Source organism: Schistocerca gregaria, chromosome 10 (genome assembly GCF_023897955.1).
Source record: "Schistocerca gregaria isolate iqSchGreg1 chromosome 10, iqSchGreg1.2, whole genome shotgun sequence".
Taxonomy (NCBI): Eukaryota; Metazoa; Arthropoda; class Insecta; order Orthoptera; family Acrididae; genus Schistocerca; species Schistocerca gregaria.
The window spans coordinates 219,969,044-219,994,599 of NC_064929.1; the positions used below are offsets into that span (position 1 = coordinate 219,969,044).

General features: G+C 42.9%; 1 protein-coding gene across 1 annotated transcript in view; it reads left to right on the top strand.

The window, feature by feature from the left end:
- Positions 1–25,556, top strand: part of LOC126293254 (uncharacterized) — a 66,360-nt gene that overhangs the window by 15,000 nt on the left and 25,804 nt on the right. Inside the window, exons 2-3 of the mRNA XM_049986371.1 lie at positions 796–981; positions 9,282–9,470. Coding sequence (XP_049842328.1) covers positions 796–981; positions 9,282–9,470 — 375 coding nt within the window. The remainder of the gene's footprint in view (positions 1–795; positions 982–9,281; positions 9,471–25,556) is intronic.

Below are 25,556 nucleotides of genomic sequence, written 5' to 3' on the forward strand. Positions count from 1 at the left end.
CTAGTCCAAGAACCTTGTTGCCACTCAGGTCTGTCAGCGATCTATCAAATTCTTTTCACAGTGTTATTTCTCTGATCTCATCTTCACCAGCTTACTCTTCCCTTTCTGCAATATTGCCTTCAAGTTCATTTCCCTTGTCTAGCGCTTCTATATACTCCTCACACCTTTCAGCATTCACTTCTTGGCTTAGTATCTGAGCTGTTGATATTCATACAGCTCCTTCTCTTTTCTGCAAAAGTATTTACAGACAGCGTCTATCTTTGCCCTAATGCTTCTATGGCTCTGCAATTTTCCTCTAACTACCTTCTACTTTCTGTCAGTCTCCTACTTTAGACATACGCACGGGCTTTTGCATGCTTCATTTGCTACATTTTAATTTTTTCCCCTTTTGTCTGTCAAATAAAATATCACATGCATCATTTAAGAATTTATCCAAAGTCTTGTCTTTTTACCTATTTCAACCTCTGCTTACTGCAATGTATCACCTGTCATAGCTACCCATTGGATTTATTTCCCCACAATCTCTTCAGTTTTAACGTGTCATTCATAACCAATAAATTATGTTCTGAGTCCACATCTATCTCTAGATATGTTTTACAGTTCAAAATAAGTGAGAGGATTTTCGGCCTTTCCATTAAATAATAACTTTGAAATCTTATGTTCTCCATTAAACTGAAAGAAGATTTGATTTATAAAAATGCTTCCTCTTTTCAGTATTGTCAAATCACATATGTTATCAATGTTCTTCCCACAACTTGCATTACCAATTCACACGCAGACTTTTTTTCTCCAGAGCTCGAGCTGCCGGACGTCGAAGACGACACTGCGGACCTGGTGGCGAGTTCGAAGGTGTCGGAGCTGCGGGAGAAGCTGAGGAAGAGGTTCGACGCGGCGATGGAGGCGCTGCTGGTGAGGCAGCGGGCCGAACAGGAGGCGCTGGCCAGGTCATTCCTGCAGGTGCAGCAGTCGGCACGGCTGCAGGTGAGTGCCAGGAATCCCTGTGTTACTGCCACTGGCTGCTTAAGCAGGTCAGCTGCTGTGGGCTGTGGTGTTACTCTGTCATGTATGCAGCTGATGCCATAGTTTCTTTAGCACGTGGTCGCAGGACTTTGCACAGTGACTATCTGACCTACTTCTCGGATCTTTAGATTGTGCCTTGAAAAATTACAATAATCCAATGTACGTTAAATTTTGTACGTTCTCAAACAGACCTCTTTAAATGAACGGCAGCTCCAGTGCTAGAGGTAATTCGCTGAGCGAACACAAAGTTTCTTCCAGATTGACTGACCGAACTAGTTCATTTTGCTGTATGTCTTCACAATATTCTTGGATATATGACGCAGAGATATTGGTGCTCTTCCGGGGCGGCACGTCGCCCTGCGAGGAGACTCTGTTGCATTGCCCGAGCGGGTACTTCTTCTCGACACACCTTCATAAATTGTCGTGAATGCCTCATTCTGAAGGCACTAGTCAACCCCAAATATATCTCACCACATGTACGTACCTCCCCCCATGAACCATGGACTTTGCCGTTGGTGGGGAGGCTTGCGTGCCTCAGCGATACAGATAGCCGTACCGTAGGTGCAACCACAACGGAGGGGTATCTCTTGAGAGGCCAGACAAACGTGTGGTTCCTGAAGAGGGGCAGCAGCCTTTTCAGTAGTTGCAAGGGCAACAGTCTGGATGATTGACTGATCTGGCCTTGTAACAATAACCAAAACAGCCTTGCTGTGCTGGTAATACGAACGGCTGAAAACAAGGGGAAACTACGGCTGTAATTTTTCCCGAGGGCATGCAGCTTTACTGGCATCCTCTTGGGTAAAATATTCCGGAGGTAAAATAGTCCCCCATTCGGATCTCCGGGCGGGGACTACTCAGGAAGACGTATCAGGAAAAAGAAAACTGGCGTTCTACGGATCGGGGTGTGGAATGTCAGATCCCTTAATCGGGCAGGTAGGTTAGAAAATTTAAAAAGGGAAATGGATAGGTTAAATTTAGATATAGTGGGAATTAGTGAAGTTCGGTGGCAGGAGGAACAAGACTTTTGGTCATGTGAATACAGGGTTATAAATACAAAATCAAATAGGGGTAATGCAGGAGTAGGTCTAATAATGAATAGGAAAATAGGAATGCGGGTAAGCTACTACAAACAGCATAGTGAACGCATTATTGTGGTCAAGATAGATATGAAGCCCACACCTACAACAGTAGTACATGTTTATATGCCAACTAGCTCTGCAGATGACGAAGAAATTGAAGAAATGTATGATGAAATAAAAGAAATTATTCAGATAGTAAAGGGTGATGAAAATTTAATAGTCGTGGGTGATTGGAATTCGGCAGTAGGAAAAGGGAGAGAAGGAAATGTAGTAGGTGAATATGGATTGGGGCTAAGAAATGAAAGAGGAAGCCGCCTGGTAGAATTTTGCACAGAGCGCAACTTAATCATAGCTAACACTTGGTTCAAGAATCATGAAAGAAGGTTGTATACATGGAAGAACCCTGGAGATACTAAAAGGTATCAGATAGATTATATAATGGTAAGACAGAGATTTAGGAACCAGGTTTTAAATTGTAAGACATTTCCAGGGGCAGATGTGGACTCTGACCACAATCTATTGGTTATGACCTGTAGATTAAAATTGAAGAAACAGCAAAAAGGTGGGAAATTAAGGAGATGGGACCTGGATAAACTGAAAGAAGCAGAGGTTGTACAGAGTTTCAGGGAGAGCATAAGGGAACAATTGACAGGAATGGGGGAAAGAAATACAGTAGAAGAAGAATGGGTAGCTTTGAGGGATGAAGTAGTGAAGGCAGCAGAGGATCAAGTAGGTAAAAAGACGAGGGCTAGTAGAAATCCTTGGGTAACAGAAGAAATATTGAATTTAATTGATGAAAGGAGAAAATATAAAAATGCAGTAAATGAAGCAGGCAAAAAGGAATACAAACGTCTCAAAAATGAGATCGACAGGAAGTGCAAAATGGCTGAGCAGGGATGGCTAGAGGACAAATGTAAGGATGTAGAAGCTTATCTCACTAGGGGTAAGATAGATACTGCCTACAGGAAAATTAGAGAGACCTTTGGAGATAAGAAAACCACTTGTATGAACATCAAGAGCTCAGATGGAAACCCAGTTCTAAGCAAAGAAGGGAAAGCAGAAAGGTGGAAGGAGTATATAGAGGGTCTATACAAGGGCTATGTACTTGAGGACAATATTATGGAAATGGAAGAGGATGTGAATGAAGATGAAATGGGAGATACGATACTGCGTGAAGAGTTTGACAGAGCACTGAAAGACCTGAGTCTAAACAAGGCCCCCCGAGTAGACAGCATTCCATTGGAACTACTGACCGCCTTGGGAGAGCCAGTCCTGACAAAACTCTACCATCTGGTGAGCAAGATGTATGAAATAGGCGAAATACCCTCAGACTTCAAGAAGAATATAATAATTCCAATCTCACAGAAAGCAGGTGTCGACAGATGTGAAAATTAACGAACAATCAGTTTAATAAGCCACAGCTGCAAAATACTAACACGAATTCTTTACAGACGAATGGAAAAACTAGTAGAATCAGACCTCGGGGAAGATCAGTTTGGACTCCGTAGAAATATTGGAACACATGAGGCAGTACTGACCTTACAACTTATATTAGAAGAAAGCTTAAGGAAAGGCAAACCTACATTTCTAGCATTCATATGCTTAGAGAAAGCTTTTGACAATGTTGACTGGAATACTCTCTTTCAAATTCTGAAGGTGGCTGGGGTAAAATACAGGGAGCGAAAGGCTATTTACAATTTGTATAGAAACCAGATGGCAGTTATAAAAGTCGAGGGGACATGAGAGGCAGCAAAGGACTTGGAAGAGCAGTTGAATGGAATGGACAGTGTTTTGAAAGGAGGATATAAGATGAACATCAACAAAAGCAAAACGAGGATAATGGAATGTAGTCGAATTAAGTCAGGTGACGCTGAGGGAATTAGATTAGGAAATGAGACACTTAAAGTAGTAAATGAGTTTTGCTATTTGGGGAGCAAAATAACTGATGATGGTCGAAGTAGAGAAGATACAAAATGTAGACTGGCAATGGCAAGGAAAGCAATTTGTTAATATCGAGTATAGATTTAAGTGTCAGGAAGTCGTTTCTGAAAGTATATGTATGGAGTGTAGCCATGTATGGAAGTGAAACATGGACGATAACTAGTTTGGACAAGAAGAGAATAGAAGCTTTCGAAATGTGGTGCTACAGAAGAATACTGAAGATTAGATGTGTAGATCACATAACTAATGAGGAAGTATTGAATAGGATTGGGAAAAGAGAAGTTTGTGACACAACTTGACCAGAAGAAGGGATCGGTTGGTATGACACGTTCCGAGGCATCAAGGGATCACCAATTTAGTATTGGAGGGCAGTGTGGAGGGTAAAAATCGTAGAGGGAGACCGAGAGATGAGTACACTAAGCAGATTCAGAAGGATGTAGGTTGCAGTAGGTACTGGGAGATGAAGAGGCTTGCACAGGATAGAGTAGCATGGAGAGCTGCATCAAACCAGTCTCAGGACTGAAGACACAACAACAACAACAACAACAACAACAACAACAACATGTACGTAGAAATAGAAATGCTGACAGTATCTGAGAATTATATTTGTCCTATTTCCACTTCAGTCACCATTTGCCAGCACGAACCGTGTGGAGGGGTACATAATTGCCTCGTAGTGGCGTGTCCCACTAAAATATATTCCACCACCTACGTAAACTATCTTGATGACACTCTTGTCTGTGAGTTATTTCCTGCTGTTGTTTATGTGCCAACAGTCTCAGTTGTCATTGTCTTTGTACATTTTTTGTCAATTACTTGTTACTTGTACTTGTTCCCAGAATGTTTCTGCATTCGCTGGCAATATCGTAAGTCTTGGCCTGGGCTTAGTATTAAATTGAGACCTTAAACTACATCGACCTGCAGCTATAACACTGGTGCTTGTTTTTTCAAGAAATGCATTCAATAAACCCTTGCAGCCATGATATTAACAAAAAGCTTTTGTTCTGGCTTATAATCAGGTGAAATCTGAAGACCTACAAACTGTTAGTTATGCAAATAGCTTCTGTGTGACGTTCAATTGACTTTTCTGATCTGTATGGCCTTAGCTGCTCAACTTGGGCACGTCATTCCTCATCTTCAGACCCTCCAAAGTACCGAGTTCACCCTATTCACGTAACATTGCAGTAAGCTTAAAAAATAAAATTTCATATTCTTGAGGGGAAAAAATCTTGTTTCGCAAAGAGCCTAGCATCCAACGCATGTTGTTCTATCGATTATTCATATAATGTTGAATCGCATCCCTGTTGGTTTTTGAACATATTTGAACACATTCCAGTTTGATTTCTGAATGAATCGTTGATTTTTGAATGCATCCATTGTGTACGTGATATTTCTGTCAGGGGAATCCCTGTCGCATCTAGAAATAAACTTTCCTGCAGACAAAAGGGGACGGGGCTGTACGAGCTGAGCAGGTGAATGCCAATCGTTGTTTATATGGTTGACTGGATTTGGGAATGATCAGCGTTGTTATAATTACTATTGAAATCAAAGGTTCAGACTAACAGAATGAAAATAAACAACTAACATGAATAACAAGTAAGAATGATTACATATCATCTTCTCATTGTAGCCAATAAAATGAAAGTTTGACAGAAAATTTTTGGCCAGGCTGCTACACTAGTAAGGACCAGTTGTACATTTCGTGGCTAGCAGCCGCTTAAGATCTTTTCTGGAAGTAGCCTGGAAAACGTGTTGTACGAACATGTAATAACACCCAACTGGAGAATAAATGCGGCATAATTAAACCGGTGAGTGTGGCAGGGTTAGTGAAGTTAACTGGAGAATAAGTTTTGACACTGGAAGGATTAGTTACAGAATTATTGATAACACGATTGTTTATGAGAACGACAAAGAATATGAAACAGGGACATCAAACAAATTATGGAAGAATCTGATGATTCCAAATTTATATAAAAATTTTGTACTGCTACTTTTTGATCTCATGTTTGAGAAGCTGGAGTGTATGAGTGAACTGTGACACTATTTCTTAACATAAAGCTTTTTGCTTGTAGTATGCCTAATAGGTATTTCATACTGGTACTTCACGAATTATATTCTGTAGTGTTATAAAAATGACCATTTGTGGCAAAACAGTGTTGTTTATTTGGCGTGTGTGTGTTAAAACTGCTGCAATATTAGGCAGGCCTATTTGATTTTATCTTACAGACAGTGACAAAATACGTGTAATCAGATCAAGAAACCACACCAGTCTCAGGTACTGTTTGTATTTTCAGCTTTTTCAGTATTAGAATATGACATTTTGTTTTTTCACGTAGCAAAATGTTTGACGAACTTTGAGTTAATAAATTCTTTCCCAGAAAGGAAAGCACGCCACGCAAAGCTGTAGTGAGATGAGAAAGAAAACAATGCTAGTACTTAAGGATTGAAGAAATGTGTACTGTCTTGCTTGGCTCTTGTCTTTACTGGTTGTGTGTATCCTATATTTAATTTGATTTCACACAAAACAACAAGTTATTAGCTAATAGGTAATACAGAATGCAAATGTTCTGAAGAGTTCTTGTTCTCCCGGTTACAAATAACCCCATTCAGTATTAATTGCGAGTTTATTTTACGAGGGGCAGGATGTAAAACCGGCTGACTGGGAGCAGGAGAGGCACCACAAGACATTTTAATTTTCCCTGTCCTAAATATAGTGTGATGGCATCCATTACAAAATATTACACGTTCGAATTCCACAGAGCGAAATACAGTGACGTGCGATTGAACAGTAATGTGTGAAGAAGCGTGGGACTGCACTTTGGCACACCTAAGACCAAATAACACATCTTACATTTCCTCAGACACATATGTTTTATGTGTCAGACTCTTTAGAAAGATGTGCACTAAAAAATGAACATTTTTAAAAAATATATATTTTTTTAATTTTTGGCATCCTGCCTCAAAACTTGGGGTGCGGAGGGGGGCAGGGTGGGCACCACTATCTAATATTGCCCCGGGCCGGAAAATCTGAGATCCAGACGTGACGCACAGAGCGGTCTGAGTTGTGGTGGGGAGGTGGGTAGTCTCCACGTGACTCGTGTTTATGTTTAGTGATTTTGCTGTTTACACTTCATTTATTCCTCTCACGTCAAATGAAAACAAAACGGATTTCTGTGGCCGGGAGCTATCGAGTGAATTAAAATACATTCAAATAATGACAGAAGGCTAAAGTATGTTGTTAGTTTCAGATTTTATTTTATTTCCACCTTTCTGACAGTCGAGCACTAATCAGCTTGCGGAACAGTGAAGTTATTTTTGTTGGATTGCTAAAGAAATTAGACTTTCATTAATCTTTTTCACTGAGGCAGTCAGTTTATTTGAAATGAAGTGTTTAATTTCATAGTATTAGCTAATTTCAACTGTTCACTGGATTTCAAGTGCACATTTTCATCTTCTAGCATGTGTGTCATTATGTCATAATAAAAAACCAAACATTATATAACACGGCACTGGTACTCCGACAAAATTTACGTCCGAATTTGGTTCACAAAATGCTTATGCTCTTGGAGTATCCTCTAATGTCCTGTTTATTTCGTGACATAATGTAAGATCTTTCAATGTTTTACGAGTGCAAACATGTGGGCTTCCTCTGCCACCGTAGCTGCACGAGCGTGGTGACGCCTGTTACCTTGTGCTCTCTGGCAATTGCTGAAACGGTCCTATTCCTAACGAGGTGCGGGAAAATATTTGCGAATGGTTGTTTGAAAAGCATTACTTTCGTAGTAAATCTCCTTTTACAGAAGATGAACTATGTGCGTTCGACTCTTATTTAAAAATCAAAACTTTGAGGATGACCATTTAGAAGAATTTTGAGCCCGGACGATCAGACATTTACGTCGTCCTTAAAAATTTTACTGGCACATTTGTGTGATTTATCTTAAATGTAACACGCAGAAAAAAGATAGACATTATATGTGAAAGCTTAGCTTCTCTTGCAGTTTATTAATCTTAGAGACTCATTATATGTGAAAGCTTTTTTTTTCTCCTAGCAACATTATGTATATTAATTCAAACCATTAACTTTTACTGTTTGTGTGTTTGCGCTACTTAACAGTGATATTGCTATTGGCTGACTACGTCGTGTGTCCTACGCTTTGAATATCCTCTGTCATCTGCTGGCAAGATCACTCACACGAGCCATGACTAGCTTACAAAAGTGCATTACAATCTCAATTTCGATGCTTCGGAAAGCAACGTGCAGTGTTTGGTGGAATTCGAATTTATACTTTTGTAGTACGAAAAATGTGCAGTATACAATTTGGTGCACATTAAAGATCTTTCCAAAACATTTTTTTTTTCTCTAAAGTGCCAGGAAGTTCTATGGCGGTGTACGTATAAAACCATAAAGCATTGTTAAGTTTTACAGTTAAGAGGAAAAGTAGATAGTGACTTAACACAGAAAAGATGTGTTTTCACCTGGGAGAAAGTGTATTTTTACCCAGGAAATCTGGAAAAATCAGAGTATTTTTTTCCCTTGTCCGTGTATACACCCTGTTAATGCAGTAAATAAAAAATACAAAATGGGAATTAATGCAAGACAGAAATACTACACACACACACACACACACACACACACACACACACACACACACACACACACCATCCTGTGCCCCTACATGGTGCTGGATGTGTCCGAGTCATGGGACGGGTCTCTCTCTCTCTCTCTCTCTCTCTCTCTCTCTCTCTCTCTCTCTGTCTGTCTGCTGTGTGTGTGTGTGTGTGTTTGGGGGGGGGGGGGGGCAGTGCGCATGACAGGATAACTCCGAAAGTTAGCAAGTTTTCTTTCTTTGTGTTAGTCTATCGGCAGCTCAATGCTTCTGCTTTTTGGTGGAGTGGTCTCCTTTGATACAAAAGTATTTGATTTCGAAAACAAAACAAAAAACATTGAAGTGGAAAAAAGTGTTGCGAGTTGCATATGCGGCTTACCATTTTAAGGGTGTGAAACAGAAGCAGAAATGACACAAAATCTCTATGTGTTCGAGCTGTGGTGTCAGAGATTAGAGCTGCGTTGTTGGAGATACGGGTTACGGGTGTGGCAGATGGGGTCGAACCACTGATCTATTTCATATAGTTACTCTGTCCTGAATTTTCCAGTGTTTAATTTTACAGGTTCTCACATTTGCCTGCATTAATAACAACTACGTTTACTTCTCAGTTTGTACCATTTCTTACTGCCCGCAGATGAAAGCGTCGGCAGTTATAAATGCTGCCGCGAGGGGCTACCTCGTCCGGAGGCTGATGAAGACGAAGCACGTGCAGGACCTGATAGAGACCATGGAGGAGAGTTTGAAATGCATCTTCGAATTGAAAGGAGAGTCACTGAGGCCACTCCGTGCCGACCAGGAGCTGTATGATCGGCTCTTGCAGCAGGTAGGAGTCGCTTGTTCGTCGCCCTGCTGTTTTTTGTTCAGTATAAAACTGACAAGCCTGAAAATGGCATTAATCGTGGATCGGATCTTTTTCTGTGCCTATCTGCCTTTTAAGCATCCTGTCAGTTACTGTATTACATTAAATTTTTAAGAAACACAGCTAGATGTAACACTGACTTGAGAGTACATAAAGCTTAGGATATGTTACTGCAAATCGTTCCAAATTTCTACTATTCATGTACATATAACTGTTTCAGCATAATAGCAGCAACTGCAACAAGGTGTATCTGTACCAAACATGATAGTCGCGTGCTAGAGTGCACTGTAAATTGAGAATACCATCATTGATAAACGACCTCTGGTGATGACTCGGAAATAGTAAATTGGACTGTTTTCTGACAAATTGCTCCATTACTGCCAGCAGCTGTATGTTCCATAGACATTTTGTCTAAGATAAAGGTTATTTAGGAGAACTGGTATCTCCAGTTATATCATACGGCTGAAGAAATGTTACCTTGCTGCAGTGGTTCTAAAGTTTTCTGCATTTACCAGACATTGACAAATTTCTAAAAATCTGTGACATATTTTGAAGACCCGAGGGCCCTAAAGGAACCTTATTGAATGCAACAAAAGTAGCAGCTTCAGAGGCACACAAGAACAGTTTAACTCTCAAGAGTACACACTTCCTGCCCCAGGAGCACCGCTCACTGTTGTTGACTTCCCGTCCCCTTAGCTTGAGTGGCACTTTTTCTTTGCTGTGACTGGTTGTCTTTCCTAGTACCGGCACAGAATTTCATGTTACCACAATGTTGACCACCCATGTTTTTCTTTCACAGTACATATTGATGAAAGTAATTAATTTTTGAAAATACGATATAATTGGATAGATAAAGAAACTCTACTCAGCGGCAGGAGAAAATGTGTATAAAGCTTACAGAAATTTACTAGCTCTTGGGGCCAGAGGCTGCCTCTTCTGGCAGAAGGGTCAAAGCGAAAGGAAAAGGAGTGAAGAAATAAGATTGGCAAGGTTTAGAAAATGAGGAGAATTTGGAAACGTTGCCCAGAACCCCGGAATGGAGGCACTTTCTGGACGGGATGAGAATGAAAGACTGTGATTGTCGCGGCTACACCGGACGAGCGTAAAGGCAGGAGATAAGGTAATAAGCAAGATTGAGATTACGGACAAAACATTGTGTATAGGTAAATAAGAGCGGAAATCTAAGTGCATTGTATGTAATGGAGGTGGGAGGAGGACAGTGAAATTTAGTTAGGTTAGAAAATGGAAGATGAACAAAACTAAAAGGGAGTGAAGAAAAGGAGTAGTTACTGAGAAGAAGTGCAGTGTCCAAAGGAGTTGACATAAATTTAGGCCAGGTTGTAACGCCAGTTCCCACCTGTGTAGTTCTGAGAAACTGGTGTCTGGGGGAAGATTCCAGGTGGCACGTGTGGTGAAAAAGGCACTGAGGTCATAAGTCATGTTGTACAGACGGAGGATGTATGGTGGCAGCAGGCAGTATCCTGTTGCAGAGCACTGTCTTCAACATGACAGTCATGACCTCGTTGCCTTTTTCACAACACGTGCCATCTGCATTCTTCCCCCAAACACCAGTTTCTCAGAACTCCGCATATGGGAACTGGCGCTACAACGTGTCCTCAGTTGCACCCCCCCCCCCCCTCCCCCCCCCCTCCCCCCCCTCCCCCCCCCCCCCCCCCCCCCCCCCCCGTAGCCTAAATTTACGTTAACATCTTCAGATACTGCGCTTATTCACATTAACTATACTTTTCTTCACTCCGTTTTAGTTTCCTGTATATTTATTTTCTGACCATCTATTTTTCTGTGCTCCACACATCTACCACACACAAATGCACTTAGGTTTCTGCTCTTTCTAAATCTAACGTAATGTTTAATCAGTAATTTCTGCCTTGTGTATTACTGTATATTCCAGATTTAACAGGGTGGCAATTCTTTCTGGAAAACCTGGAATTCTCAGTACATTACATTTCACCTGGGAAAATCGGTAGTCTTGGTAATTTCAAGAATTTCATAAAATCTCAAGGAATTGTGCGTTTTTGACGTATTTAAATCAGATTTTATTGAGTTTTATAAATCACAAATTTAAAAATACTTAATATGTCAAAATGTGTTAATAATATATTATTCCATATAGAGATCAAATGTGTGACACAGTGGAAAAGCGCCTGCAGTCCACTTGCCCAACGCCCACCCTCAGTCCCCACAGAACAGGCACTTCGCGTGCCGTGCGTCTTAATCTCGTCCGTAGGCCTGCATTTGGCCCGTGAACACTTGCTGTGACTTCACTCCGCTTTACACAGTAGAGTAATCATAGCAGCATACGAAGAACACTGTCGTACTATACTGTAGGTGTGCTGCACGTGTAGCCCCAATTCAGAAAAAATACAAACTTATGTGCCGGAAAAGAGGAGAATGTGGAGAAATATCGAGTTTGCAAATGTGTATGTTCTTACACTGTATCATTCTTAAAGTGTGTGTGGTGCAGCACAGTGCATCATTCAGCCACAGAATTAAGAGTTCTGTAATACAACTACCGTAGTTACAGAATAACTTGCTTAAGAAGGAATATGTGGCCCATTGTGATTCAGTCCTAGATGTTTGAGAGTTGGTTCCGCCGACCAATTTGGTTGTTTCTTTTGGAGGGTTTCTTCATTCTTATTTGTATTAATATCTTAAAGTGATTAATTTGGATTATGCTTACCTTTAAGGTGGAAGTGTAATCCACCTTAAAAAAATTCGGACAGGATAACTGTAAAACAATTGAAATACAAAAACATTTGTATAATTCCTATTAAATTTATTTCTTTGGGGGATGACACATTCTCTGTCTCGACTAATAACTTACGTGAAAAATGGCCCTTTTGCAGTGTTGCCTCCTCCTAATTTTGTGTCTGTTACCTCTGCTCTATTTGCCCTGGTTTCAGGATCTGGTAGGTGGGTATATTTCTTATTTGTTAAGTATGGTCAGTTGAATCTGTAGGAGAGACTTCATATGGGTGGCATTAAATATGAATGATTTGGGCCGTATTGTATACTTGAACAACGGTCGCACCTCTTCTTTAATATAACTGCTTATGATCTATGAGTACTTACAAGTAGACTGCTAAAAATTAAAACTGCAGCAGCATTAAGGCGACATGCAGTAAGGGTCTCACTGACATAAAGTGTACTACATCTACATCTACATATAGCAGAGATGCTGAGTCATGATAGGCACAACAAAAAGATTCACACAATTATAGCTTTATCAGCAATAGGCACACATACAGACATGCACTCACACAAACACAACTTGCACACATGTCTGCAGTCTCAGACAACTGAAACCAGCACCAGTGTATGATGGGAGTGGTGACTGCGTGGGGGTGAGGAGGAGGCTGGGGCAGGGAGGGGGGAGAATAGTAGGGTGGGGGTGGCGGACAGAGCAGTGCTGCAGTTTAGACAGTGGGCAGAAGAGGAGGAGGGGGGGGGGGGGTTAAGTAGCAGAAAGGAGAGAAATAAAAAGATTGGGTGTGGTGGTGGTGATGTGACAGCTGTATAGTGTTGGAATGGGAACAGGAAGAGGGCTGGATGGGCGAGGACAGTGGCTAACGAAGGTTGAGGCCAGGAGGGTTACGGGAACATACTATGTATGTCTGAAGTCTTAATATTCATGCAAGTGGTTCTCTTTTCTCCAAAGGTCTTTCTAATTTTCCTGTAGGCAGTACCTATCTTACCCCTAGTGATATATGCCTCTACATCCTTACATTTGTCATCCAGCCATCCCTGCTTAGCCATTTAGCACTTCCTGTCGATCTCATTTTTGAGACGTTTGTATTCCTTTTTGCCTGCTTCATTTACTGCATTTTTATATTTTCTCCTTTCATCAATTAAATTCAATATTTCTTCTGTTACCCAAGGATTTCTACTAGCCCTCGTCTTTTTACCTACTTGATCCTCTGCTGCCTTCACTATTTCATCTCTAAGCTACTCATTCTTCTTCTACTGTATTTCTTTCCCCTATTCTTGTCAGTTGCTACCTAATGTTCTCTCTGAAACTCTCTACAATCTCTGTTTCCTTCAGTTTACCCTGGTCCAATCTCCTTAGATTCCTACCTTTTTGTAGTTTCTTCACTTTTAATGTACAGTTCATAACTAATATTTTGTGGTCAGAGTCCACATCAGCCCCTCGAAATGTCTTAAAATATAAAACCTGGCTCCTAAATCTCTGTCTTACCATTATATAATCCATCTGAAATATCCCAGTGTCTCCAGGTCTCTCTCACACATACAACCTTCTTTTATCATTCTTGAACCAAGTGTTAGATATGACTAAGTTATGCTCTTTGCAAAATTCTACCAGGTGGCTTCCTCTTTCATTCCTTATCCCCAGCCCATATTCACCTACTATGTTTCCTTCTCTTCCTTTTCCTACTCTCGAATTCCAGTCACCCATAAATATTAAATTTTCATGACCTGTCACTACCTGAATGATTTCTTTTATCTCATCATACATTTCTTCAATCTCTCCATCTGTGGAGCTAGTTGGCATATAAAATTGTACTACTGTCATAGGCGAGGGCTTCGTGTCTGTCTTGCCTGCAGTGTCCGTAGTAGCTTACCCCTGCTCCTATTTTTTTAATTTATTATTAAATCTACTCTTGCATTACCCGTATTTGATTTTGTATTTATAACTCTATATTCACCTGAATGGAAGTTTTGTTCCTCCTGCCACCGAACTTCACTAATTCCCACTATATCTACCTTGCTTTGGAATACATCCAACAAATAACTGAGGCCTGTGTGGTGCTGCAGTTTTAATGGCGAGCAGTGAACACTGCAGGCAGTCTGCAGCCATTTTGCTGTCTACTGTGAGTACTGTGACTTCAGTAACATACAGCCAGAACTAACATGGCTTCAGATATGGAACACTGTTAAATGTACTGTTGTAATGTGGACCTCAAAGTTTCTCTTATCTATGGAATGTTAAGTGAATTTTTTTTAATGTCTTCTGTGTAGCAGTATTTCTACTACAAATCGCCCCTTAGGAATTAACACACATTTGAACATTTTCTGCGAATCACCTAAACATTTTCCCACCAAGTTGGAAATTCACATCTGAGTGCAACTTGTGTATATTTGCATCTCGGAACATGTTCGCTTGGTAAAAGGCTGTTGTGATTTTGAGGAACACCCATCACAGGTGAAATGTTTGGATTTAATGGGACGTACGCCACAGAAGTACGCATCGTCGTCAAGGGAACGGTAATGTGTAACTGAGTCCGTGTCGAGCTGCCCCATAATAGCGTGTGCCCGGCACACTGTTGTTGCAGGTTACGTTCTTCTCAGTGTCTGAAATTGGTCTTCAGGTCGTGGCTTTAGTTGACAAAATTGGGTGACATTTCAGGTGGCGATCTTTCAACAAAGAAAGAAATTGTCGTTTACTTCCGAGTAGTGTACGTCTCTGCCCACCGATCCTGTGCAGGTGTCGCTGCAGTCTTCTGGCATCGCAGCCCCACTGTGGTTGGCAGCATTGTCTGCTGTAGCCTCCTTACTGAACTTCTGATGCTCCAGTTGTCAGTATTTCATGATTTCAGAATTCTACAGGATTTACAATCACTCCCCCAGAGCTTCCTGACTCTGGACACGAAAGCAGTCGAGCTCGGATGACGTTTGCGGCATCAGAATGTGGAATTTCACGTGTGGCCATTCTTGAGGTGGAAATGTAGAACAGGATACATGAATTTTTTTCTTTGTGGAGAAGAACATGGCCAGTGAGACAAGACATCACTGCTATGTCACGAACAGAACTTGAGAGACACTGTATTTGATTAACAGTGTTGGAAAGATAGATCGCTACTTACTGTACAGAAGGAACGTTAAGGTGCATACGGGCACAATTAAGACACTTGCACATAGGCTTTCAGCCACAGCCTTCATAAAAAAAAAGAGAAACGCACACTCTTCGTTGACACAAGATTACACACGTCATGCACACATGGCCGCCAGCTCAGGCAGCTAGTGCCAGAGTGCTGCCTTCCTCGTGCGTAAGTGTCTTCTGATTGTGGCCGTCTGCAAGCTAATGTGTCATCTTCACGGTAAGTAGCAATCTGTCTCCTCCTACATTGTTAATATTCCTACCTGGAGTTTCCATATTGGATGAAGTTGTTTTCACTTGAAGCCTGTGTTTGACGATTGTTATGTTGCAACTCGTGTGCTACGAGTATGTACACTGGCACAGTGACAGTCTTTACAGCTCGATACAATAAAATGACAGTGACAGTATACTGACGATTAAAGGCTTTTCATTTACAAGTTGCGTGCCGCAGAACAAAGTGTTTCCGGGCACCGGCACATTGAAGATTGAAATGCAGTTACAGTAAATTTTAGTACAGCAGCAGTGTTACTTTTCCAGTGTGTGATCTGTAATCCTGTTATGTTGGATATCAGTAGATTTATTTAGTAAAATCTCTGTCACCTTTCTCGATATTTGCCAGACTGTGCTCTGACAGTCTTTGCAGGACTTCGTGTCTTTGTGTGCCGACAGATGTCGAAGGAGTGTGTTATTTGTCTTCGGAGGTACTCGAACAGTGTAAAGGACTGAATTTTAAACTTTTGTATTCACACACTCTTACGACAATACAGTCTTCCGTAATACAATCCCGTATTCTGAGTGGGTTGACAGATCGTCTTAAACGTTAGTAGCTTCTGTAGTGGACAAGAACTGTGTCTTTACTTAAGTTAAATAGACAGTCTTTTGTCACAGCATTCACTGTACCCGTGACCTTTTCTGTTTTTTTCGTCAACTTCCAAACACCTACGAAGTCAGCCGCCGAGGAACGAGCCGTGCCCCACAGCAGTGGAGACGCTCGCTAAACATTTCGCACTGTAGAAGTGACGAGTTTGAGCCGTTCTTCCATCTGCATGTATCGTAATAATATCTGTCACTCACTTTGAACGTCACAAACATCCTTTGTTATCACGTATGCTTGGAAGTCGGATGTGACACATTTCAATATTAATGAAAAATGTGCATCTTTTTGGTTTGATCTTTTTGTAATGGTAATGGTATATCAGCAGTTAAAACCCTCGGGGCATGTAAAATTAGTGTGTGTGTGTGTGTGTGTGTGTGTGTGTGTGTGTGTGTGTGGTGCTTGTGAATGCTCAGTGTTAAGGTTATCACCACCCTTACACACATTAAAAGAAACGAAAGCGGTAAAATTACTAAGATGTGATCGTACGCACTAAGATGATGGTAACAAATGAAAGAAAAAAAAGAGTTAAAAGAAAAGCACAGGAAAATGTCACTGTCTGATTACTTAAAATATGGATGATTCAATCACCCTGTTAACACATTAAAACCATCTCCCTAAAGTCTCGGGAAAATGTCAGACAATTAACAAAACTTTAAAACTTTAACCACATTTGTTTGAACATTACCTAAAACAGGTTGCAGGCCCGTCAGCAAATTGGCCACAGCCCACCAGTCGGAAAGTAAAATGTGGTCCAGTGAAATCTGGCACACAGTGATCTGTACGCCATGAGCGGCGCACGTCGGAGGGTCCTCTCGCCGGAGGGAAAAGCCATACGTCACAGGGCAGTGGAGTGAGAAGGACCTCGTCCTGTCTGTGTGGTTGGAAGGAGGTATGCCACGGCTGTGGTGTGTGCTTTGCTAGACGAAACGTGTCGTATAAAAGTGAAAATGGAGAGACTGTGTGAACACAGTATTTCAACTGAACACAAATCTTCTGAACATCTCCTAGATCCACCTATGGTCATTTTATCTTGTCATTTCTGTTTTGTGACCATCAGTGTAGATCCCCAGCTCCTCTCATTCGTTTGTTTGCTTTCCTGTCACTTTTTGTCGTGTCCAACAGGCACCCTTTCCATTGCTTGTCAGGCAGCTGTCCATTTTTGAACTGTCTGAGCATTTAGCATTTACGTTTCACTACTAAAATTTAGTAATGGTAGTATACACTTGTTACAGATGTTCTGCGAGAGGAAAATTGGGCATTTATGCCAGACTACAGCATGTGGCTTCCCAAAAGTGTCTCGGGCCATTCTTGCATTCCTTTGTACTTCTTGGAATGTTCACCTGCAAGGTTTTTTTTTCACTTCTACATATATTAATAGGCAGGCTGTTTCTGTAAATTAATCATTCACATGTGCTGTTCCATGTTTGCACTTTATTTTGCTCTTAACATAATTGATATTCAGGTCTGTCATTGTACTTACGATGTGTTCCTCCATCTTTCGCTGAAGTTCTTTTGGATCTGTAGCAAACAAAACAGTGTCATCTACAAACTGAAGGTGATCCAAATCTGACACGTATTCCTCCTCCATGCCAGTTTAATAGTATGAAGACCTCTCCCGAGGCTGCAGAAAACAGTTTTGCTGAAACAGAGCCTTTGCCAAACCCCTTTCTGAACCCGAATTCTCCGTTTTCTTGATGTAATAACGTGGAAGCTGTAACCCCCTCGTAAATATTTTTGTGTACCGTGGGTACATTATCTTCCTCAGCTCTCGAATGCTGCCAATACATATTTTATTGTAACAGCCAAACACTTTTTGTAAACTGCATTCGAGGTGGTGACTGATATTTGTTGCTTATTTCTCAAACATTGAGGACAGCCTGGAGATTGCCCATATTGCACAATTTCCACAGTTTTTTTCCTCTCTCCATGTGCCCGATAGCTTTCCTTTCTTCTTCCAAAAGTATTTCCCAGATGCACTCATTTTCACAGTCTCTTCGCTGAGTTTTTTACTTGAACAGCATGTTTCTCGCCAGTGCCATCTGACATTCAGGCAGAGGTATGTCAAAATTATGTAACAGGTTATGGTTTCTAAATTCTTATTACAGTAATAGTTATTTGTCAGCAGTTAGTACTTCTGAAAAACTTTTGTGCCGTAAATTTTTATCTTATCTACACTTAATTCATTCCAACGTATGAGCTAAAATCAGCTGCGCGCAAAGTTTTAACGATGCGATTTTACCTCTGAAAATTCTTTAAAATTGTGTGCAGTGTTTTACTTAATGTGATGAAGTGTAGTAAGTGTGATGGATAATGAAAAGAAATTCTGTTGAAACTTCCTGGCAGATTAAAACTGCGTGCTGGACCGAGACTCATACTCGGGACTTCGTCTTTCGCTGGCAAGTGCTCTACCGCTTAGCTACCCGAGCTCAACTCATGACCCGTCGTCACAGCTCTAATTCCGCCAGTACATCATCTCCTACCACCCAAACTTCACAGAAGCTCTTCTGCAAAACTTGCAGAAATAGTGCTCCCGGAAGAAAGGATATTGTGGAGATATGGCTTGACCACACGCTGGGGGATGTTTTAAGAATGAGATTTTCACTCTGCAGCGGAGTGTTTGCCGGTACGAAACTTATTGGCAGATTAAAACTGTGTGCCAAGACTTGAGTGTCGGTCTGGCACACAGTTTTAATCTGCCAGGAAGTTTCATATCAGCGCACACTCTGCTGCAAAGTCAAAATCTCATTCTGGAGAAATTCAGTTCTTTATTGGCTGAAGGTATCGGACTGTAACGTGCCTGAAAATAAAATTTTTCCATGTAATAGTGTTTTCTAAAAATTTGACGGTACCATATGTGTTCACTTGCTGCTCACAGGAGGTGGACCTGCCAGTATAAGAGGAGGCGTGGGGTATTGTGCTGTTAATAAAAAAACAATAACAGCTGATTGGTCCATCAGGAGAGCCCAGTGGATTTGAAGGTGGACCAGTCACTGGATGTCGCCTGAGTAACAAATCTGTCAGGGATATTCCAACCCTTCTAAAGCTGCCCAAGTCGACTGTCAGTAAAGTGATTGTGAAGTGGACCGCAGCTAAACCGAAACCGGGGAGGCACCATCTTCTGACGGACGGGGACCGTCGGACATTGCAGAGGGCGGCTGTAAAAAAATCACTTGAAATCGGCGGAAAGAATCACTCAAGAATTTCAGACTACAGATAGCAGTCCTGCGAAGGGACTTAAAAAGCATCGACCACAGTGGTCGAAGAGCTGCTCGTGAAGTGTTACGTGCCGTTTAGGCAAGTAACATTTCACACAACCTTCGTGTAGTACGACATAAGTTGATTGTGATGGAATAATATTAAGTAGGGAGTAAATCGCGTAATGTATGCTGCTCGCGGGTTTTTGTTTTCGTATGTGTGGATCTGAATGGGAGATGTGGAATACGAGAAAATGCCCAGGTGTGATGACAAGTGAATGGCTTTCTCTGATGTGGGTTGGACATTTTACATTTTGGCGTCGCAGCTCGGCGGTAGCTCAATTGACCGTTCTCTCGGAGAATGAAACAGAGAGACGAGATGATTTTGTGACAAATGAAATATATTGTAATTTGGAGTGTCACGTTGAGCCGTCATGGCTTATGTCGTATATAAAGTTGTGTTCTACTCAAATTCACGAGTCACACTAATAATTTGTAAAAGGAAAGTAGTGGACGCGCTTTCTCGTTATATGAGTAGAAGTGATCTGCTTTTGCACAAATAATTGCTGTAGAATGTGAAGAAGTCAACCCTTTCCTCGGCTGCACACGGGATTTCAGAGCCACTGATCGGCTGGACTCTGCTTCGAGAGAATCGACTGTGGTGACCGGATTAAAAGAAAAAGGTAAATACATCGGGTATTACATCAGATGACAGATCTTGTGAAGTGTTCTGACTCAGCTTCAGCTACGAGGAGCGTTCTCAGGGATGCGGAACTCGGTGTAATTCTCGAGGAAGCCCAGGGTAAATGGAAGTCATAATAATCTCACTAATGTGGAAGGCTATTCGTGCCACTACTGACTGACAGCCTCTATCTCGTCAATTCCTGTCATAAGCACTGACTTTGCTGCACTTCGAGACAGCTGTCTGCAAATCTGTGCCTGTCTCCTCCATGACGGCCCTGTGCCGATATCTCCTATCCTTCTAAGTCCACAGCTGGCGACGAGCGACACGGGTGTAGCGTCACAGAAGCCTACCATACTGTCCCCTAACACGATGGCAGAACATACATTTTGCACCTATCACTCCCATACAGTTCCATATTAGGGATGTCCCGGAAAATTCCGTCTGACGTACGTGGGGTCACTTACACGAAACTTACCGTATTTGTGCATATTTCGAGGCGCGGACTCTGCCGTCGTTCCGAGTGTTTCAGACTGTGGTCACACGCTTGGTAAACACTGCGATTCTCATTCGTGCACAGTTCGTTCGCCTGCACGGTGCCAGGCCTACACCGGGTGAGCACGGATACACAGTGCTCCTGCTGCTGCTTTCTGTAGACAGCCAGTCATTAAAACTCGGATTAGTGCCTACGTTTGAGACAGAGTTTCATCTCTTCTGTGCTGAGTGACACTCGAGGCACTGCAAAGGTGCGACACCACCGGACGGTGGAAGATCTTTAACGAGTGGTTTGGAGTGATATACCCTGTGCCAATCTGACGGAAGGATTTGAGTTTGGCAAATGTGTGGGTAAAATTACCTGCTATCATGTGTAGTGCCAAGAGTGAATTGCAGAGGTGGCGGTGTTACAGTATGGGGATGTTTTTCGTGGTTAGGTTGCGGTCCCCTTATCGCACATAGGAAAATGTTGAGTGCGGAATGATGTGAATACATTTTACTGTATTGTGTACTGCATGGTAGTATAGGAACAGTTCAGATACAGTGATTGATTATATCAGCATCCCCGTCAGAAAACAGCACTTGGGAGGCAATGGTCTGTGGACTATGAACTGGCCTGCACTGATCTAATGAAATATCTGTGGAATAAGTTGGAACCGGTACATGATCCACAGATTGTCACCAGTGGAAGGGAGACAACAGATTTGTTTAAATTACTTCTTTATTCTGGCCCTCGGCCGTAGTACACTGGGAACAGCTCTGTGGAGTTGTCCAGTTGCCTCTCGTGTAAACGACAGATATATGGCACTGCTGACAGCGCAAAGAGTGGGGCCGAGTGTGGTGTCACTCGAGTGGTGCAGTGGTCGACGTCTCCCGCCGTGACCGTGACGACGACGCAGTGCTGCCGGCGGTACTGCGGAGGTGGCTGTCACCTTCCTCCGGCGGGCGGGTGACTCTCCGCTCCGGTGGCAGCTGCTCTCTGTATCTCGGGACGGACTGCCCCGTACCGCATTCGAATGGCGGACCCCGTACCGCATTCTGGAATGTCGCTCCGGCTGTTGAGAGCTCGCAGTGTAGGCTGTGATACCGAGACGAAAATATTTTAGTACACGCTTGACCGGACTGTGTTCGTTCTTCTGTTAGTCTATTGCAGCGTCAACTGTCGCCGAACTGCACCCGTCTGGCTCTGCTTCACAGTGCCTGTCAGTAGTGTTTCACTCCGCAATGCGTAATACTCTTGCCTACCTGCAGCTAGTTCCATTGCAACTCAATTCCGCTCCGGAATACTTTTTCATCGAATACGGTCAATATGCTGCGTTGCCCTCCTTTTTAGCAAGACGCTGTACTTCGGGTCAATCGAACTAGCTTATCCTTTACACTGAGGGTTCCTGGTAACAGGCCTCTCTGGCCCTGTTTTGCCTCTTAAGAATTATTCAAATGATCAGGTTCCGTAAAGCTGCTACTTAACCTTACACATTTGCACAGGGCCTCTTGCTCCGATCCTTAACTCAAACACCGTGGAACTTATTTCATTATTAGGCTTCTTGCTCAATAACTACTAATCAATTATGCATAATACCAATTCTTTGCTTGTTCATATCCCTTCCTCTGTTTTTATGCTCTGGGTATCTAATTTACTGGAATCTGAATTAAGTCTTGTTCTTCGTATTGTGTGCACCAAAACGAGGACTGTGCTCAGCAGACCGAGTGCCCCTTCAGTAGTGTGTATGACAATAGTCGGTGACGTCTGTTTCCAGTACTGATTTTCCTGATATAAATTTACATGCTGAAATAAGGTTTCCAGGAAGACTCATCCCTCCTGCTTGTTCAGAAGCGTGTTTATAAGACTGCATTAATTCAGGCCCTAGAGACTGATTTAAGCTGGTTAGATTCGTGGCATGTTGCACTACTGTGAGCTCCTCTGGCCAACACGAACGAGGCTGTGAAATATTCAGACAGGTTAGCCCTGAAATTGCAGCGAGCAGATGGAAAGTAGGTCCCAGTGTCTCACGTGCTGTTCCATGTAATAACAAACCGTTCCCTTTTAATTCTAGCCTCTTTGCAGACATCAGTTTCTCCTGCTCAAAACAACTAGCCACTACTGCCATCTTGTCAGAGGTAGAGTACAGCCGATGCACCTCGACCTGCTGAAAGTACAATTCTGGCTCGATCACTTCTCTCTAGCATTCTCTTACCTCCTTTTGTCCCGTTAGCAGTTTCACTGTTCAGGAATTCCTCCTCTCTCTTGTCACCGTATTTGGACCGACTCCGATTTCCCCTCGGTAGCTTTTCTGTAACTTTACTTCCTCCATTTCTACATATCTTCCCTCGTCTTTTGCAATTAATAGTAGTAGCTGCGTTTTTAATCTTACAAATTTATTCGATATCTCTCACACAACAGCATAAGTGTGAACTACGTGGCAAGCGTAATGTGCTTGTTTGTGTGCTACTGGTATAGAAACAGAAATGTAAACTTTCACTCCATTAGTTCTTACAAATACTGTGACTATCTTGAAATAAAAAGGTAAGTTTTTGTGTTCGGGTTCTGTACTTTCCTCAGACCCATTAAATACTGCTTTGGTGACAACAAGCTTAGCCGTAGCCAACCTGTTACAGCCTGCTGCGTAGGGTCCTGTAGTTCTGTCGCTTTCCCTGGTACTTCCCACACTCTATCTTCTACGGACTGCAAACAGTTTTGTCATTACTACTTCCCTATCTAAGACTCCTACTTCAGTTTGTGGTTTCCTGATATTCTAGTTAACTGCCTCTTCTGTAGCTGTGGCATACCACATTACTGCTCCAGTCAGTTGTAGTCTAAACTTGTAATCTGCGTAGTGTGCCAATCACTCACAGCTTTGTTCCTTTTTGCACACTGCTTCACCTTTTTGGTGCCATTCACCCTTCAAATGTCTTCGTCATCAGCAATGCCAGATATCGTATTCGAAAGTCAACTTCCAGTGTCGATCCGATGCCTCTTCGAACGCATACGAGGAATGATCCACAATACCTGTTGCATTTCACTCCTCAATTTCTCGTACACTCTGTGTACTCTTTCGCGTACCCAGGCATCCTCTTTGACTGTCGCGTGTCTTTCTGTTCTCTGACAGAATTTGTCGAACGCTTCTTCCAATTCTCTCACTTCGATACACGTCTCCCGTACGTTGAATACCACCTATATCACAAAGGGATGACTGGTGATCACTACGTCTCCTTCCAGGTGCCGGTTCCCTAATGCTTCCTTCTCGACGAAGATCAGTATTCCTGCTATAAATTGCATCATCTCGCCTTCTCTGGATCTCACCTACGAGCAGGAATACCTATTACTTTCCTCCCAATTAAATTCATTGCTGCTCCTCATCTGCTTGTACTAATTACACGAAATCTATACCAAACTTGAAAAAATATATGTGACCATCTTGTAGGCCTTAATCCGTACGGGTTCCTTATTACCATTCATTCACAACCTCTTGTTTATCTCTCTACTCTCCCTCCTTAGTCTGTCTCTTTGGCATTTACAAAGTTGATAGCATCACCCACTGACCAACCACATAGTGTGACATTCCTGCCATACTGTATGCTGCCTCTCCCGTTTCTCCAATGCTAACGTACTTGCCGTCTGTACTCTTATTCCAAAATTTCCTAATAACTCTGACAATAACAGACTCTCCAACCTTCCGTTTCTTCGTTTCCAGTATGTCGAATGGTGACAGCATTTTATGACCGTATACTACTCTGTATGGCGATACTCTTGTATTCGTAAGCTGTTTTGAGTTGTAGTCAGAGACAACGTACATTCCTGGAAATGGAAAAAAAGAACACATTGACACCGGTGTGTCAGACCCACCATACTTGCTCCGGACACTGCGAGAGGGCTGTACAAGCAATGATCACACGCTCGGCACAGTGGACACACCAGGAACCGCGGTGTTGGCCGTCGAATGGCACTAGCTGCGCAGCATTTGTGCACCGCCGCCGTCAGTGTCAGCCAGTTTGCCATGGCATACGGAGCTCCATCGCACTCTTTACACTGGTAGCATGCCGCGACAGTGTGGACGTGAACTGTATGTGCAGTTGACGGACTTTGAGTGAGGGCCTATAGTGGGCATGCGGGAGGCCGGGTGGACGTACCGCCGAATTGCTCAACACGTGGGGCGTGAGGTCTCCACAGTACATCGATGTTGTCGCCAGTAGTCGGCGGAAGGTGCACTTGCCCGTCGACCTGGGATTGGACCGCAGCGACGCACGGATGCACGCCAAGACCGTAGGATTCTACGCAGTGCCGTAGGGTACCGCACCGCCACTTCCCAGCAAATTAGGGACACTGTTGCTCCTGGGGTATCGGCGAGGACCATTCGCAACCGTCTCCATGAAGCTGGGCTACGGTCCCGCAAACCGTTAGGCCGTCTTCTGCTCACGCCCCAACACCGTGCAGCCTGCCTCCAGTGTTGCCGCGACAGGCGTGAATGGAGGGACGAATGGAGACGTGTCGTCTTCAGCGATGAGAGTCGCTTCTGCCTTGGTGCCAATGATGATCGTATGCGTGTTTGGCGCCGTGCAGGTGAGCGCCACAATCAGGACTGCATACGACCGAGGCACACAGGGCCAACACCCGGCATCATGGTGTGGCGAGCGATCTCCTACACTGGCCGTACACCTCTGGTGATCGTCGAGGGGACACTGAATAGTGCACGGTACATCCAAACCGTCATCGAACCCATCGTTCTACCATTCCTAGACCGGCAAGGGAACTTGCTGTTCCAACAGAACAATGCACGTCCGCATGTATTCCATGCCACCCAACATGCTCTAGAAGGTGTAAGTCAACTACCCTGGCCAGCAAGATCTCCAGATCTGTCCCCCCATTGAGCATGTTTGGGACTGGATGAAGCGTCGTCTCACGCGGTGTGCACGTCCAGCACGAACGCTGGTCCAACTGAGGCGCCAGGTG